At 39.0% G+C, this 19,398-nt stretch overlaps 1 protein-coding gene across 7 annotated transcripts in view; it reads left to right on the plus strand.

Moving 5' to 3' along the window:
- Positions 1-19,398, plus strand: part of SLC39A12 (solute carrier family 39 member 12) — an 84,336-nt gene that overhangs the window by 16,307 nt on the left and 48,631 nt on the right. For all 7 annotated transcript variants that reach the window (XM_061436165.1, XM_061436160.1, XM_061436161.1 and 4 more), the window contains exons 4-6: positions 4,638-4,845; positions 10,715-10,887; positions 16,148-16,319. In XM_061436165.1, the coding sequence (XP_061292149.1) occupies positions 4,638-4,845; positions 10,715-10,887; positions 16,148-16,319 (553 nt within the window). The remainder of the gene's footprint in view (positions 1-4,637; positions 4,846-10,714; positions 10,888-16,147; positions 16,320-19,398) is intronic.

Here is a 19,398-nt window from a genome sequence, read left to right on the forward strand (position 1 = left end):
TGTGTGTGTGTGTGTGTGTGTGTGTGTGTGTGTGTATAACTAAGTCACTTTGCTGTACAGCAAAAATTAAACACAATAGTGTAAATTAACTATATACTTCAGTAAATAAATCTTATCAGCACTTTTCCCCCATTGTCCTGCATCACAAGGCAACATTGACATAGTAAACCTCCCCTTAGTTCCTCATTTGATGAACATACTTCCTCCTTCTCACACTCTTGTACATGGTATTTCTAAACCATTTATGTCCTGCTCTGTGCTCTCACTTTTGAAGTCAAGTCCCATCTCCATGAAGCTCTCTTTCTCTCATTGATTTCTTTTTTTTTTTTTTTTTCACATGTACCACATAGCATGCAGCCAATGCAGGAGACATAAGAGACGTGGTTTTGATCCCTGGGTTGGGAAGATCCCCTGGAGAAGGAAATGGCAACCCACTCTAGTATTCTTGCCTGGAGAATCCCATGGACAGAGGAGCCTGGCACGCTATAGTCTATGAGGTCTGTCTGTATATGAGTGGATGGCTCAAAAGAAAAATCTGGACTGATATGCAGCAGAATTGAAGGTCATCAGTGTTTGGGAGTGCTTGGCATTGTGAGTGCATCTCAAGTAACAAGAATATAGTGAGGAGAGAGAAAACCAAAGTTGGGCCATGAGGGGCACCATGGCAAAGAGTTGGACACGACTGAGAGACTAACACAATATGGCATGTAGGATTTTAGTTCCCTGACTAGAGATTGAACCTGTGTCCCCTGCATTCAAAAGTGAAGTCTTAACTACGGGACCACTGGGGAAATCCCATCACTCATTGATTTCTGTCATCCCCCATTTCATGTTTTTTTCTCCCGTTTCCATCACAGCCATCTCTTGGTTTTCTTCTCACTTGTCCAGCTATTCCTTTGAAGGATGAATGTGGCCTGCCATCCCTTAAGCTGGGCTTCCCTTGTAGCTCAGCTGGTAAAGAATCTGCCTGCAATGCGGGAGACCTGGGTTCGATAACTGGGTTGGGAAGTTCCCCTCAAGAAGCGAAAGGCTACCCACTCCAGTATTCTGGTCTGGAGAATTCCATGGACTGTATAGTCCATGGGGTCACAAAGAATTGGACACGACTGAGTGACTTTCACTCCCTTCACTCACACAATGCCAAGGACTCCCAAACACTGATGACCTTCAGTTCTGCTGCATACCAGTCCATATCTCTCTTTTGAGCCATCAACTCATATAAACACCTGCCTTTCAAAATTCCCCATTGGCTATTTCCTTGGCCCTTGAAATTCAATATTAAAATGGAAAGTAATTATTTCTATTCCTGAACCTGTCCTTTCTTTGATGTTGCTTATGTAGCTCATGAAATAGTCTCTACTTTGGCTTGTGTAATGCTGCACATTCCTGTTTTTCTTTCTCTCTGACCCCCATTTTCACCTATGCAGGCTCATCTCTCTTTCTCTGTGTAGATTTTTTTTTATTCCTATGCTATATGTTTTATCTCCATAATTTATTTTATAACTTGAAGTTGCACCTCTTATTTCCCTGTACCTATTTCACCCAATCTCCCACTCCATCTCCTAGGGCAGCCATCAGTTTGCTCTCTATTTCCATAAGTTCGTTTCCATTTTGTTTGGTTCACTTGTTTTTTAGATTCCATATATAAATGAGGTTATATAGTGTTTGTCTTTGGCCTCCTAATTTATTTCACTTAGCATAATGCCATTTTGTTACAAATGGCAAGATTTCATTCTTTTTTTGGCTGCATTATGTTCCTTTGTATATGTATACATGCATACATGCTCAGTTGTTGTCTGACTCTTTGTGACCCCATGGACTGTAGGCCACTAGGCTCCTCTGTCCATGGGACTTTTCAAACAAGAATACTGGAGTGGATTGCCATCTCTTCTTCCAGGGGATCTTCCTGACCCAAGGATTAAACCTGCATATCATGTGTCTGCTACGTTGCAGGCAGATTCTTTACCTGCTGAGCCATCAGGTATATATGTATATACCACATCTTCTTTATCTATTCATCAATCAATGGATGTTTAGGTTTCTTCCATATCTTGCCTATAGCGCTGCAGCCACTATGGAAAACAGAATGAAGCTTCCTCAAAAAATTAAAAATAGAACTGCCAAATGATCTAGCAACACTCGTACTATTTACCTGAGGAAAAAAACCTGCCAATTCAAAAACAGCCCTATGTTCACTGTGTCTAGATTTTAAGCATTAATGCTCTTTCAGGCATGATCTTAGCCCCCGTCATTCCCTGTGCTTCCTCTGGGGTAGCACATCTATAGTTAAAGATGACTCACAAGAGTGTATCTCCATCCCAGACACTCCTGTGAACTCCAGACCCACATAAGCTATTCAGCATCTTTTCTTTAAGGATATGGTAAAGGCACCTCATACTTCAAATACCCATAAGTCAACCCAGCAAGACCCAGTCTTCATGTGTCACTTCATAGGTCAGCAGATAAAGGCCCAACTAGAAATTTTATTTTCTAATTTTCTTCCACCTTTATATCTAATATATCTCCAAGTTCTACTACTATTTCCTCCTGAAATAGCATAGTCATAGCCTGATGACTTTTCTCCAATTATCACCATCACTGTTTTTTACCTGGGCTACTGTAATAGTCTTCCAACTGTGCTTCTAGGAATCACTGACTCCCTTTCCAGTCTACTTGTTCTCCACCATGTAGCCAGAGTGAATTCATCAAAACACACTAGACCTGTAGCCCTATTCCAATCCCTTGCTCAAAATTCTCCTTTGGCTTCCAGTTGATTTTAGGATATAGGGCAAACTCCATTACATGCCAATAAACCTTTGGCCTTCACCATGCTCCCCTCTTGCCAGGATACTCAGCAATAACGTATCTGCTTGTGAATGCAGGAGATGCAGAAGACAGGAGTTCAGTCGCTGGGTCAGGAAGATCGCCTGGAGAGGGAAATGGCAACCCACTCCAGTATTCTTGCCTGGAAAATTCCATGGATAGAGGAGCCTGGTGGGATACAGTCCATGGGGTCACAAAGAGTTGGACACAACTGAGTGATTGAGCACATACACATGCACACACATCCACTTGATACTGATTCAGCTAGTAGATTGACTTATTATTTATAAAAATTGTGAGATGGCTGATGACCCAGATTTTTGTTTTGGATCCTTCTTCTTCCCTTCATATCTTACCGTTGGAAAGAACCTCTCTTTGGGAACGAAAAGAGAATCCATGTCATCACTAGCCTATGGCTGGAGTAAGTTTTGGTTGGTAAGGAGGAAGCTGAACCAAGTAGTTGAAGGCAGATATGAAAGGGAGCATGCTCTGTGATCATATAAGACAGCAGAGTCAGCTTGAAGTCAAGGTCAGGAATATAGATTTGAGTGTTACCAGCCTTCAGGCTGTACTTGAAGCTGGAGAAAAACAGTTCACCAGTTGAAAGGATGAAAGTTAAACTGTGCACCTCAGATTGGGACTTAGACCTATGGTATTTTAATTGAGATCACACCTGTTCTCAGGACTAATGAAGCTCAGATTCTTGAGGTCTCATCACAGAAAGAATTCAGTGAGAGACAAAGTGATAGTTAAGAAGTGGATTTATTTAGAGAGAAACATATGCCAAAGTGTGGGCCATCTGAGAATGTAGGCACCAGGGTGTGGGGTTGTCAGTTTTTAGAGGGCTGGGTAATTTCATAGACTAATGAATGGAAGGAGTAGTCCAGCTATTTTGGGGAAGGTGTAGAAATTTCCAGGAATTGGGCCACTGCCCACTTTTTGACCTTTATGGTCTGCCTTAGAACTGTCATGGCCACTGTGGGTGTGCCACTCAACTTGCTGAGTGTGACAGTGAGTGTATACTGAGGCTCAAGTTCTAGAGAAAGTTGACTCATCCACCATCTTGGACATATTTGATTCGAATCAGTTTATGTCATGTCCCTCCTGTTTCATAAGTAGTCAGGGCAAGAGTCTCATTGGAGAAAACGCATCTTTAGATGAATAATGAGAAAGATTAGATAGGTAAGAACCACTGAGATGGGAGTTGAAAAATTCAGTGTCATGGCAGATGAAAGAAACAAATATTTTCCAGATAGAGTTCTATCTGAGACTAGAAAATGATGCTAGGCTGCGCTGTGCTGTGTTTAGTTGCTCAACTGTGTTCCACTCTTCACAACCCCATGAACTGTAGCCCATCACGTCTCTCTGTCCATAGAATTCTCCAGGCAAGAGTGGATTGTCATGCCCTCCTCCAGGGGATCTTCCCAACCCAGGGATCAAACTCAGGTCTCCCGCATTGCAGATGGATTCTTTACGGTCTGAGCCACCAGATGTTCTTTTCTTTCTTTTTTTTTTTCTTATTTATTTTTGGCTGTACTGGGTCTTTGTTGCAGTGCACGTGTGGGTTTATCATTGCAGTGACTTATCATGTTGTGGGGCACAGACTTTAGGGCCTGGGGGCTCAGCAGCTGTGATGCCCAAGTTTAGTTGCCCCATGGCAGGTAGAATCTTCCCAGACCAGGGATCGAACCTGTGTCTTTTGCATTGGCAGGCAGATTTTCAACAACTGAACCATCAGGGAAGTCCCTAGAGATTTTCTAATCAGAATAGCTTCGGAAGTTAACGTTTCCTTTTTACTTTGTGTCTGATTTCAGTGTATGGAAACCAAAGTGCTGCAGAAAAAATCTGGAATCCTAAGCAGTGATGGTGCCGATGAAAACACTCTTCCTCAGTTGGCAGCGACAATCATTGCTTTGTCCCTCCAAGGTGTTTGTCTGGGACAAAGAAACTTGCCTCCCCCAGACTATTTTACAGAATACATTTTCAGTGCCTTGAATAGTACGAATACTCTTCACCTATCAGGTAAAGATGCTTTTCATGAATTTCATTTCCAAGTCACGCCTACTAAATATAAACTGTGCCAAAAACAAAGGTGGAAGCATTGTGGTGACCGAGTTTGTTCAGGTATGTTTTAAACACCCTTTTTATCTCAGCTTGTAGTGAGACAGCCCAGGGGGCCTTGTCAGGGCAAGCATGCTATGACATCTGTGGGGTGATAAGGCAAAAAAAAAAACAAAAACAAAAACTCAGCACCCTTGAGCAGGGATGATGAAATTGTGGGTAGGGAGTTGAAAGGAAAGATTTTTATGATCTGTTACTAGTACTAATTGGGATGTCCTAGGTGGCTCAGTGGTAAAGAATCCGCCTGCCAATGCAGGAGATGCAAGTTTGATTCCTGGGTCGGGAAGACACCCTGGAGGAGGAAATGGCAACCCACTCCAATATTCTTACCTGGGAAATCCCATGGGTAGAGGAGCCTGGTGGGCTACAGTCTGTGGGGTCACTAAGAGTCAGATATGACTTTGCAAATGAGGGCACCCTAGTACTACTGTCTCTTTTGGTATAAAATGCTGGGCAATAGGTGACAAAGTATCTTGTAGAACAAAGGTCTCCAGCCTCCAGGATCTAATGCCTGATGATTTCAGGACCTGATGTAATAAAATAATAGAAATAAAATGCACAATAAATGTAATGTGTTTGAATCATTTCAAAACCACCCCCTCTCTCCCACCTCTCTTCCTCCCAACTCCCCGCCACCTGGTCCCTGGAAAAATTGTCTTCCACAAAACTGCTCCTTAGTGCCAAAAAGGTTGGGGACTGCTTGTGTAGAAGGATAAAAGGATATTCCAAATGTTGCAAGAGGCTTGGTAGCAGTTTGCTTGGAACCATAAAAGTAAGTCGTGTCGTGTTAAACAAAAGCATTGTAAAATATGCGGCCTGGTTACATTTGTGACTGCCAGCATTTTAGGGATCTGAGAATAAAATAGGACATCGTGGAATGAAATCAGGATGTGTGTTTCACACATTTCTTTGTACTCGACAAGACATTAAGAGTGAAATGACTTAATTTTTTCATCTGCATTAGAACGCCCTGCTTTCTGGGCACACCAAGGGGACTTGGTGTGTCACTTCATAGCTGGTGCTTTTGCCAACATATTTCCTCTTGGGAAGTCACAACACAGAAGAGAAATACAAATTTTCCAAGACGCCAGCAGCACACTCATGATCTAGATAAATCTTCCAACTCTGAAAGGGATCAAGGGCTAAGAGTCATCCAAATCTGCACAGAACTTTCCCTGACTTGTTTGTGTAACCAATTGAATGACAGATGTGTTTTTCTGTAATTCATTTTATATGCTTAAAGCCAGCAGTCCCCAACCTTTCTGGCACCAGGCACTGTTTCGTGAAAGAGAGTTTTTCCATGGACCAGGGGAAGGGGATGATGTAAGGATAATTCAAGGGCATTACATCTGTTGTGCGCTTTATTTCTATTATTATTAAACCTCAGCTCCACCTCAGGCATTAGATCCTGAAAGTTGAGGACTCTTGATTTGACTTGTGAACACAGAGGGGGATGGAGAGGATGGGACAAATGGAGAGAGTAGCATGGAAACATATGCATTACCATATGTAAAATAGGTGGCCAGTGGGAATTTGCTGTATGACTCAGGGAGCTCAAACCAGTGCTCCAGGACAACCTGGAGAGGTGGGATGGGTGGGAGGTTGGAGGGAGGGAACATATGTATTCCTATGGTTGATTCACAATGATGTATGGCAGAAATCAATACAATGTTGTAAAGCAGTGTATCCTTCAATTAAAAATTAATTTAAAAAAAAAGGAAAAAAATCTTTATTAAGATGAAAGCTGAAGTACCAGTCAATTGTGTTTCCTAGCTGTCATCACTAGGACAGAGACCAGGGGAAAGCATGCTGTGCTGAGAATGATTTTGGTATGGGAAACAGGGATTATGAAATTCAGATTTTGGATGACTGAGTTTTAGCAGGACAGTTTCCATGTCAACCAAAGGAATGCAATTACTCCACTTTTCAAATAAAAATTTGTGCCACTTTGAAGGCTCAACACTGGAGTACAGAATATGGTTGGAGGCAAGCTGTACTGTAAGATCAAGGCGAGCTGTCTGCACATGAAGCCATCATGGATCTGGGATAAAAAACCCACATAATGTTTGTGACAGATGTTCAGTATCACTCGTTTGGGCACAAAGCAGCCACGTTTGCATTTGAGAACTCAGAATTCCCTCCCATCTCAGTACAATTAAATGCTTATTCCAGAGGCCCTGAGGCATTTTTTCTAACAGCTGCCTCTGAGCTAGGGCCCTACTGACACTGACTGCATTTTGGAGTAGGAGGAGCAAAAGTTTGCTACTTTTACGTGGGTTTTTTTTTAAATGTTTTTATTATAGAGATTGTCAAATATAAATAAAAGTAGAAACAATAAAACAATGAACTCCCATGTACACAGTCCCTGCCTCAACAAGCAACAGCAATCTGGATTATCTTATTTTATATGTTCCTCCATTCTCTCCCATTACTTGATTATTGTTGCTCACTTGCTCAGTCCGCCTCTTTGCGACCCCACAGACTCTAGCACGCCAGGCTTCCCTGTCCTTCAGCATCTCCTGGATCTTGCTCAGACTCATGTCCATTGAGTTGGTGATGCCCTCCAACCATCTTGTCCTCTGTCATCCCCTTCTCCTCCTGCCTTCAATCCTTCTTAGCATCAGGTCTTTTCCAATGAGTTGGCTCTCTGCATCAGGTGGCCAGAGTATTGGAGGTTCAACTTCAGCATCAGTCCTTCCAGTGAATATTCGGGATTGATTTCCTTTAGAATTCACTGATTTGATCTCCTTGTAGTCCAAGGGACTCTCAAGAGTCTTCTCCAACACCACAGTTCAAAACATCAATTCTTCAGCGCTCATTACTTGATTATTTTGAAGCAAATCATCAACCTGTTGGTATTTCTGTATGAATCTCTAGAAGAGAAGGCTTTTTTAAAAAAGCATCTATTAGTAGTATCACAACTAAAAAAGTGAATGATTCTATAATGTTCATATTTTTCAGCTTTTAAAAAATATTTTCATTTTTTATTGAACTAGGATCTAAATAAGGTCTATAAAATGTGAATTATTGATATGTCATTGAAGTTTTTTTCAAGGTGTCATGCCCTTCCCCTCCACTATATTTTGTGGCAGTTTTTTTTTGTTGGAGAAATGTGCCAGGACTCTGCTGTTTTATGTGTACCAGCTTTATAGTATATTTTAATTTCTGGTAGATCTAGCCTTCTTCATTGCTCTTCTTTTCAGGGTTTTCCTGGCTTGTTCATTCTTACTGACAAATATCACCTAATTGTTAAATTCTGGGGGATAAAAACCTTGTGATAGTATTATTCTAATTGTGAAAAAAAATAAAAGAACTTAGAAATGATATTTACAAGATATTACATTTTTAAATCCCATAGTATGTCTTCCTATTTGTTCATGTTTACATGTCTATTTTGTGGAGTGTTTTTATTGTTTCCCTCACATAGGTTTTAGACATTTCCTGGTACATTTATACCTAGGCATTTAACTTTCTTTTTGTATCTCTTAACTGGGGTCCTTTCTTTCATTATAGCTTCTAACGGATTTTTGTTTGTCCATATGAAGGTTAGTGATATTTTTTTTTTAGATTAACTTTGTAACTCACTCCATGATTAAATCTTTCATTTTATTTTTGCCCTAATTATTTAGAGTTTTCAGATATATAATTATACCATCATAGATATAGATTTGCGTCTTGTTTTTTGATTCTTGTGTCTCTATTTTCTTTGTTTCCTGATTATATTAGTTAATAACCTCAATATAATGGTGGGTATTTTGAGAATGAACCCTTACCATGTTTTTGACCTTGAAAGAAAAGCTTCTAGTGTTTCCTCATTGAGTTTAGAGAACATAGGATAAAAAGTATTTATTACAGTCTTTTATATTAATCCATATATTTACATTTCTAGTATTCTTTATTTCTTCCTGTGGACTCAATTTACCATTCTGGTCATTTCTTTTTAGTCTAAATAACTTCACTTAGTCTTTCTTGTAAGACAGGTCTGCTGTCAAAAAATTCACCATTCATTGTTTATCTGGGAATAATTTTATTTCACTTTTGTTTTTGAAGAGTTGTTATGCTGGGTATTAAATTCTTAATTGACAGTTATTTCTCTCAGCACTTTGAATATCTTATTCCACTACTTTCTGGCCTCCATTGTTAAGATGATAAGTTAACTGTTAATTGTACTGATGCTCCTTTGTATGTGATGAGTCAGTTTTCCATTACTACTTTCAAGATATAGCTTTGTATTTGACTTGTTTTTATATTTATCCTATTTGATGTCTGATGAACTTATTGAAAATGTATATCAAGGTTTTATATCAAATTGAGAATGTTTTTAACCATTATTTTCTTCAATTTTTTTTATAATTCTTTCTCTCTCTCCTCTCCAAGTGACTGCCATTGCATATAGGTCAGTGTACTCGCTGTTTCCCATAGGTCTCTGAGACTTGTTCTTTTTTCTCTTTCTGTTCTTCGGAGTAGATTATTTCTATTAATTTATCTTCAATTCAGTAATTGTTTTTTCTGCCATCCCAACATGCTGCTGTGAATTTTTCATTTCACTTATTCTAGAAAAGACTCTGATGCTGGGAGGAATTGGGGGAGGAGGAGAAGGGGATGACAGAGGATGAGATGGCTGGATGGCATCACTGACTCGATGGACGTGAGTCTGAGTGAGCTCCGGGAGTTGGTGATGGACAGGGAGGCCTGGCATGCTGCAGTTCATGGGGTCACAAAGAGTTGGACACGACTGAGTGACTGAACTGAACTGAAATGAACTGATTCTTTTAGTCCAGAATTTCCATTTAGACTTTATATAATTTTGATCTCCTGATTAAAAGTTGCTGTTTGTTAGCTTATTATTCTTATACTTTCCTTTAATTTCTCAAATATTATTTTCTTTAGTTCCTTGAACATACTCATGATCGCTGCTTTGAAGTCTTTGTCTGTTAAATCCAACATCTGGGAAATCTCAGGGGCATATTTATTGACTGCTTTTTCGCCTAACTCTGGGTCCCACTTTCCCGGTTACTTTGCAGGTCTCAAAACAATTTTTTTTTAAACTGGCCATTTAAAATAAAACATTGTAGCAACTCTAGCTTGTAATTTTCCTAATACTGATGGTAACATTTAGAAAATACCAGAAATATATTTTTACAAGTAAGAAGATGAATAAATCTGAAGAAATTCACCATTATATTTATTCAATTATTCTGTGTCAATCAATTTTTAAAAGCCTACATTGTAGCAAGGGAAACTAAGCTGCAATCTATAAACTGACAACCATACCACAGCTGCCTTAGAAAATGAGGTCTATTTTGCCCCTACAATCTCAGCTCCTGTTCAATTCCTCTTTCCACGTTAAACATTTAAGAGGATATAATTAGATTGACTTTACTTTAAAATCATAGTTAATGTATTAAGGATGTATGGTGCTTAAAGTGAATAGAGTTTCTAAGGATTAATTCAATTTCATCTTTTGTTTTCATTTTTATAGGGAACACCTAGAAAAAGAATTAGTGGACTTACCAAAAGGCACTCCATTGATGGAATTGCCCATTTCATCATGGTTCAGCTATAAAGCTTAGGCAAGATGTTGTAAGGGAATCAATATCCATGTGAAGTATAAATGTTCTTCATTCTTATTCAGAATAATTTCTTGGCTTTTCATTAGAACTTGGAAATTTTCTTAGTAACATATCTATGCTGTGGCCATGTGAAATTGTGATTATTCTGAAACTGGCTTGTCTTTATTCTGACACTAAATTTTGTATGAAATTTCTAGAACTAGACAAGCTCCTCAACACTCTCTGGACTAAAAGTACCTGTATCAGAAAGGATAAAATCCATCAGCTTAGAAGGAAACAAAACAGCCTAACACTTCATGATGGAGACTACTCTAATCTATCTGTATCCATGGACCCAGAATCAGAAGATGGTCCAATTTCCTGGGATCAGGTATTGTCATTATTCCTCTTGTACTGTTGTACTGTCAAAGGAAGCAACTGTGAACATTCTCTAAGACTTGTAGAAAACTTCAAGGGTTATGTAGATTTCCTTAAATGTAAAATATTCTATTTCCTCAGTGTAGTCAGGGTTTTTTCCTTTTACAAGTAGATCTCTGCAGATTTAAAACTTGAAGCCAAAATATTTAGGAGAATAGTATATATTACTCTTTCCTCCATACTGAATTCATGAATAATTCAGTAAACATGCGACCATTTATCATTCACCATTGTGTGCACTAAGGGTAAAGAATTGAACAAAAACAGGCACAGCTCCTATGGAGCTACCAGGATACTGGGTGAATATAGACATATAAAAATAATCATGAATGAATGCTTCAAATTTAGATTGGATTATGATGAGATTACTTTGGATTGTGAGCAACAGAGAAATGTTTGTATAGTAGGTGGCACTAAGAAGGTTTTTGAGAAAAGGCGATATATGGACCTATAAATATATTCTTATTCTTACTTCCTGAAGTTGTGTTCCAAAGTACATTCATTAGTCTACTAGATAATACTTGCTTTTGTTTGTCTTGTTCGTTTGTTATTTGGCTGTGCCAGGTCTTTTTGCTGCACTAGGGCTTTCTCTAGTTGCAGCGAGAAGGGGCTGCTCTGTAGCTGTGGTGCACGGCCTTCTTATTGCAGTGGCTTCTCTTGTGGAGCACGGGCTCTAGGGCCTGCAGATTCAGTGGTTGTGGCACACAGGCTTAGTTGCACTGTGGCATGTGGGATCTAAGTTCCCAGACCAAGTATCAAACCTGTGTCCCATGCATCTGCAGACAGATTCTTAATCACTAGGCAACCAGGGAAATCTGGATAATACTTTTTTCTTTTTGGCCTTGCCTCATGGCATGTGGGATCTTAGTTCCCCAACCAGGAATTGAACTCACACCCTCTCCATTGGAAGGGCAGAGCCTTAACTACTAGACTGCCAGGGAAGTCCTGTGATACTTCTTTAAAAAGGGTGTTATTGTCAAATCTGTTTGGGAAATAGAGATATCTATTGCACTGTAGCATATTAACATGCCTGGGGAGGTCCTGCAGTAAATAAAATTCTTTAGTCTTATTGAATTCAGCATTTTTCAGACTCTGTTACACATAGAAACCTTCTCTGCCCTTATCATTTAACATCTTGGAAAATTGATATTCCATGATAAGGGCTTATATTTAATGAGTAAATGAATACTATGTATTAGACACTGCAGTTTCCCCTGCATTTCTTCATTTAGTTATTACAACAGCTGTATGAGGTTAGGTTAAATGATTCCATCCTACCGATGAGGAAATTGAGTCATGGAACTAAAAAGTAGTTGATTAAGTTGACAGAAACTGAGGATATATACATAAGTTGTCCCATAGCATATTCTGTGTTCTTAACAACTATGCTATTGTTTAATAAATGTTGATTTAAGGAAAATAAGACTACTTTTTATTTGTATCTTGGATGAGTTATTATTCCTATTAAGCACAAATCTGTATATTGAAAGAGCAAAGTTCTGTAAACATTTCTAACTATAGTGACTATTGTTCCTGTAAGTTATTAATACATGATTGGGCAGTATTGCATATTTTTGCTATGATATATTTTAAAAAGTCAATTTCTAGTAATTAGGCCACATAGTAAAGGCATCAATTAAAGTTATTTTAAACTCATAGTATATTCACTAAAGGTAACAAGTTGATGCCTGTATTAATCTTTGTGAGGTCTCCTTAAATATTCCTTCAGGGCCAGCTCTTCTTAGGAAGGGAACTCATTTGTCTGATGGAGACCCTATTTGCATAAATAATGAAGGTTATTTCTTAAAATTTAGGGATTACTTACTTAAGACATGCATTTTCTAAGAACAGTAACTGTCATCTTCTGTGATGACTATGCAAGATAAACAAAACCGCTTCTTTCTTGTTTCAACATTCACTTTCTTTGTGACTCTTGAGGGGACCCTAAAGTAAGAGACTAGATCTGAAGATCCTGCTTGTATTATTTGGACCAGTGAGTCTCAAAGTGTTGTCCCTGGGCCAGCAGTATCAGCAGCACCTGGGGCCTTGTTGGTTGGATTCTCAGGTCCCAGCCCAGAATCTACTGAATTATACACTCTGATTGTGGAGCCCAGCATCCTGTCTTTTAACTAGCCCTCCAAGTGATTCTCAAAACTAAAATGCAGGAAGTGACACTTCCAGGAAGTGAACATGTTTGTAAAGTTTCCACAAAGGTCTTATGACATCAACACAAGTGTACAAGTATATTGAAGTTTTAGGTAAAGGAATAAAGCTATTTAAAGGTTATTGACTGAATCATCTAATTTTCATTCTATTTTCTTCTTTATTAAAAATAGTTTGCCAAAATTTAAAGGAAATGATGAATCACCTTTAAGGACATTTGTATTAGTGATTTCAGAAGAAATGTAATGCAACAGTAACCTAAATTGTATAGGAATAGCAAGTAAATATCAAGGGCATAGAAGCTTATAATAGAATAACCTTACTCTACAAGAAGGTGTTCTGGAAACTGTTCAATTCCTTGACAATGAACTGGGGAGAGATGCATGGCATTCTCTTCATGTCTGTGTCTCCACTCTTTTATTTCCCAGTCAGGCATTTTTCATTAAGAATATTTATTATGAAAGATTCATCATATTTATGGTTAGTTTCCCTTTATTGTTGCCAGTATTTTTAATGATGATTGATTCTATTCCATGATTAATAAATAGTGCAAAAGAGACTATTGCCTTTTGTGTAAATTATTTTGATAAAGGGGGAAAAATTTACAAATTAAGCTTTCTGTTGTTGCTTCTTGTAGTAGAAACATTTTGGAGTTCTTGCCCAGTCTTTTTGAGAAATGCCTTCCCCACCCACAGGGCTGAGTCCAGCAGCCATATTTGAACAGTATGATGTCATTTCCTGTCTTGGGGGCAAAACTGATGGAATCAAATAACACTGTAACAAGAAAACCTATCCGTGGCCTTGCTGAGACAATCAGATCTGACTCAATCCAATCTTTTTTTTTTTTTTTCAGTTCACAGCGATCTTTATTATTTATAACTCCATATTAGAGATTTCATCTATAAAAGATCTCAGTTGACATCCTTTTGAAACTTCCTACTAGTCTTCTGTGTTTTTGATGGACTTCCCTGGTAGCTCAGACGGTAAAGTGTCTGCCTACAATGCGGGAGACGTGGGTTCGATCCCTGGGTCAGGAAGATCACCTGGAGAAGGAAATGGCAACCCACTCCAGTATTCATGCCTGGAAAATCCCATGGACCGAGGAGCCTGGTGGGCTACAATCCATGGGGTTGCAAAGAGTTGGACAGGACTGAGCGACTTCTGTGTGTGTATGTGTGTGTGTGTTATTAGTACATCATGTGTGCATACTTCATTCTTTCTTCTATTTATGAACATATGAGTTATTTACAGTATTTCGTAGTTACAAGCATACTATTACAATGAATAATGTTGCTGTTCAGTCACTAAGTCATGTCTGACTCTTTGCGACCTCATGGACTGCAGCACACTAGGCCTCCCTGTCCCTCACTATCTCCCAGAGTTTACCCAAGTTCATGTCCATTGAATCAGTAATGCTATCCAGCCATTTCATCCTCTGCTGCCCTCTTCTCCTTTTGCTTTCAGTCTTTCCCAGCATCAGGATCTTTTCTAGTGAATCAGCTCTTCGCATCAGTTAGATGGAATGGGTTGGGGCTTATACGGCCTGTTTTTTTTTTAAAGATTTTTTAGATGTGGATCTCTTTTAAAGTCTTTATTGAATTTGTTATAATATTGCTTCTGGTTTTTGTTTTGTTTTTTTTGCCTGTGGGGCATACAGGATCTTATCTCCCCAAGCAGGGATCGAACCTACACCCCTTGCACTGGGAGGTGAAATCTTAACCACTGGACTGCCAGGGAAGTAACTGGCCATGTGTTTATTAAAGAGAGAGGCCAGACTATGAAGGGAAATAGATGTTTGCAGGGGGAAACAGAAAGGAGAAAATACAGAGCCCTGAAGAAATAGAGAAAAATCTTTGGTTTTCATTTTCCAGCTTCCAGTTGAATTCCTCATAAAATGTGGCTGTCCTTGCCCTGTCAGACATCTTCTGTAACCTTAATACATCCTCCTCTGGGTGTTTGGTGGTTTAAGTGGCTCTGTTCCATGCAACAAAACATCTCCCAATCAAGATAAAGCTTTTTAACCTTTGGGATCATCCCAGAGGATTTGTATGTGGGAAAAACCAGCAAACATCATCATTTTCTGATTAGCCATGTGTCTTTGTTTAAAATCCCTACTTTCTATAGCATGGCACATCAATCCTTGGACATCACTGATTTTTTTAAAGATACCTTACTGTGACCTCAGATCACACTGCTCTTGCATTGGGGTCTTATTTCATTAGAAGACATCCGTTTGTGGTAGTGAAACTACACACCCTTCTCATCCACATATGAAAACTTTTCAATGTAATTTTTGATGCATAAAATGTCAGCCCTTAACACTTCTGAAGTGGACAAATGTTTTCAGGCAGTTGTTAGAGATCTGTTTCATTTATTGTATAGCTACTTCTTTCATAAATATCCCTATACAATATGAAAAAATAGATAAAAATTAGTGAAACCTGTAGGCAATAACAATGATTTTAGTTGTTTTTGTGGTGAAGGACTGTCAAAGAACATGGGTCACCATATCGTTTAGTGCTCACACACCAGCAAGTTGACACAGCATTCACTTTTTAAAATATTACCTTTACTTTTATTGCTTTTGAAAATTCATGTTGCCGACACAGACTTATTAAATCAGATAATATTAAAGACAATGCTCTTATTCCTCCAGAGCTCCTTTTTATCCTATAAAGTTTTAACTTCATTAATAATACAAAGCCATGCCCCCAACAGGAGTCTTAAGGCTTGCTTAGGCTGCTGGTTAGTACACCATCCAGCACATTGTAAAACACTGTACATCTCTTTTCAGGAAAGAAAAATGTGTGCAAAACTCCTACTACACAATACTCAGAATGAAAGTGAGATACAGCGGCTTTAATCAGAGCTGAAAAGCAATCCTCAAGAATTATGTATGGACAGAAGATTGCAGGGAAGCACACGTAGTAATGGTTTCATGTGTTGACTTGAACCCTTCCAGTTTAGTCCTGATCCTTCCAGGATGGTAGTTGATGGTGAATTTGGTCCAGTGCTGAGGTTGGTAACAATATATGTTCTGCCTCCTACAGACTTGCTTCTCTGCCGGGCAGTTGGTGAACATATTTCTACAGAACAAGCTTTCACCCATTTCTAAGGAGGACTTTAAGCAAATGAGTCCAGGAATCATTCAGCAATTGCTCAGCTGTTCTTGCCAGCTGCCCCAGAACCAACAATCAAAAATCGCACCCACCACTCTGGAGAGTAAGTCCTGGCTTTTCACTCAGAAAGCCAGTGCACGCAATGCACACAGTCCACACAATGGATTCATGACAGTGAAGGAAGGATACTACCATACACCAGGCACTGTTTTAAGCATTTTACTTTGATCAGCTCATTGAGTCCTTACAACAATGCTACCAGCTAGAAATTATTATTATCTTCACTTTAGGGACGATGAAACTGAGGTACCTGGAAGTTAAATAACTTGCCCAAAGACACATAGCTAGTAATTGATAGAATTGGGATTCAAACACAGGCAGTGTGGCCTCATAGTCCTTGTTTTTAACCACCTGTGCTATACTACAGTTCAATGAATATTTAATATTTTGTAGCTAACTTACATAAATGGATTCTATCCCCTATCTTTGACTCAGTCATAGACCATAGTTGAATCACAGACCATAGTTGAATAGCTCTATCATTTCAAGAATGTTATAGAAATGAAATCCTACAGTATGTATCCTTTTGGGATTTAGGGTTTTTTTCCACTCATCAAAATTTCCTTATAATCTATCTAGATTGTTTTGTGTATTAATAAATTGTTTTTTTTTTATTACTGAGTAGAAGCAGGGCAAAGGCTAACAGAGTTTTGTTAACAGAACACACTGGTCATAGTAAACACCCTCTTCCAACAACACAAGAGATGACTATACATGGACATCACTGGATGGTCAATACTGAAGTCAGACTGATTATATTTTTTGCAGCTGAAGATGGAGAAACTCTATACAGTCAGCAAAAACAAGACCTGGAGCTGACTGTTGCTCAGATCATGAGCTCCTTATTGTCAAATGTCAGACTTAAATAGAAGAAAGTAGGGAAAAGCACTAGGCCATTCAGGTATGACCTAAATCAAACCCCTTATGATTATACAGTGGAAGTGAGAAATAGATTCAAGGGATTAGATCTGATAGAGAGAGTGCCTGAAAAACATGGAAGGAGGTTTGTAGCATTGTACAGGAGGCAGTGATCAAAACTAACCCCAATAAAAAGAAATGCAAAAAGGCAAAATGGTTGTCTGAGGAAGCCTTACAAATAGCTGAGAAAAGAAGAGAAGTGAGAGGCAAAAGAGAAAAGGAAAGATATACCCATCTGAATGCATAGTTCCAAAAAACAGCAAGGAGAGATAAGAAAGCCTTCCTAAGTGATCAATGCAAAGAAATAGAGGAAAACAATAGAATGGGAAAATTAGAGATCTCTTCAAGAAAATCAGAGATACCAAGGGAATATTTCATGCAAAGATGGGCACAATAAAGGACAGAAACAGTATGGACCTAACAGAAGCAGAAGAGATTAAGAAAAGGTGGCAAGAATACACAGAAGAACTGTACAAACAGGTGTTAATGACCCAGATCACCACGATAGTGGGTGTAATCACTCACCTAGAGCCAGACATCCTGGAATGTGAAGTCAAGTGGGCCTTAGGAACAAACTACGAACAAAGCTAGTGGAGATGATGGAATTCCAGCTGAGCTATTTCAAATCCTAAAAGATGATGCTGTGAAAGTGCTTCACTCAATATGTTAGCAAAGTTGGAAAACTCAGCAGTGGCCACAGGACTGGAAAAGGTCAGTTTTCATTCCAATCCCAAAGAAACACGATGCCAAAGAATGTTCAAACTACTGCACAATTGCACTCATCTCACAAACTAGCAAAGTAATGTTCAAAATTCTCCAAATCAGCCTTCAACAGTACATGAACTGCGAACTTCCAGATGTTCAAGCTGGATTTAGAAAAGAAAAGGCAGAGGAACCAGAGGTCAAATTGCCAACATCTGTTGGATCGTAGAAAAAAACATGATAATTCTAGAAAAACTTCTGCTTCATTGACTGCGCCAAAGCCATTGACTGTGTGGATCACAACAAACTATGGAAAAATCCTAAGATGGGAATACCAGACCACATTACCTGCCTCCTAAGAAACCTGTATGCAAGTCAAGAAGCAACAGTTAGAACCAGATATGGAACAACAGACTGGTTCCAAATTGGGCAAGGTGTATGTCAAGACTATATATTGTCACCCTGCTTATTTAACTTATATGCAGAGTACATCACGTGAAATGCCTGGCTGGATGAAGTACAAGCTGGAATCAAGATTGCCAGGAGAAATATCAATAACCTCAGATACACAGATGACACCACCCTTATGGCAGAAAGTAAAGAGTAACTAAAGAGCCTCTTGATGAAAATGAAAGAGGAGAGTGAAAAAGTTAGCTTAAAGCTCAACATTCAAAAAATGAAGATCCTGGCATCTGGTCTCATCACTTCATGGCAAATAGATGGGGAAACAATGGCAATAGTGAGAGACTTTATATTTGGGGGCTCCAAAATCACTGCAGATGGTGACTGAAGCTATGAAATTAAAAGACACTTGCTCCTTGGAAGAAAAGTTATGAGCAACCTGAACAGCATATTAAAAAGCAGAGACATTACTTTGCCGACAAAGGACCATCTAGTCAAAGCTATGGTTTTTCCAGTAGTCATGTATGGATGTGAGAGTTGAACCATAAATAAGAGTGAGCAGTGAAGAATTGATGCTTTTGAACTATGGTGTTGGAGAAGACTCTTGAGAGTTCCTTGGACAGCAAGGAGATCCAACCAGTCAATCCTAAAGGAAATCAGTCCTGAATATTCATTGGAAGTACTGATGCTGAAGCTGAATCTCCAATACTTTGGCTACGTGATGCAAAGAACTGACTCATTGAAAAGACCCCGACATTGGGAAAGATTGAAGGCAGGAGGAGAAGGGGATGACTGAGGATGAGATGGTTGGATGGCATCACCGACTCGATGGACACGAGTTTGAGCAAGCTCCAGGAGTTGGTGATAGACAAGGAAACCTGGCATGCTGCAGTCCATGGGGTCACAAAGAGTCGGACACGACTGAGAAAATGAACTGAACTGCTTCTTTGGTATGAATATATCATATTTTGCTTAACCATTCACCTTTTAAAAAACGGATTGTTTTCCGTTTTTAGCTGTTTGGAAAAACTTACTATGAACATTTCTGCAAAAAAGGAAAAGTCAATAGTTGAGAAATACCAATGTATAAGAGAAAGAAT

The sequence above is a fragment of the Bos javanicus genome, chromosome 13 (genome assembly GCF_032452875.1).
Source record: "Bos javanicus breed banteng chromosome 13, ARS-OSU_banteng_1.0, whole genome shotgun sequence".
NCBI classification, from domain to species: Eukaryota; Metazoa; Chordata; class Mammalia; order Artiodactyla; family Bovidae; genus Bos; species Bos javanicus.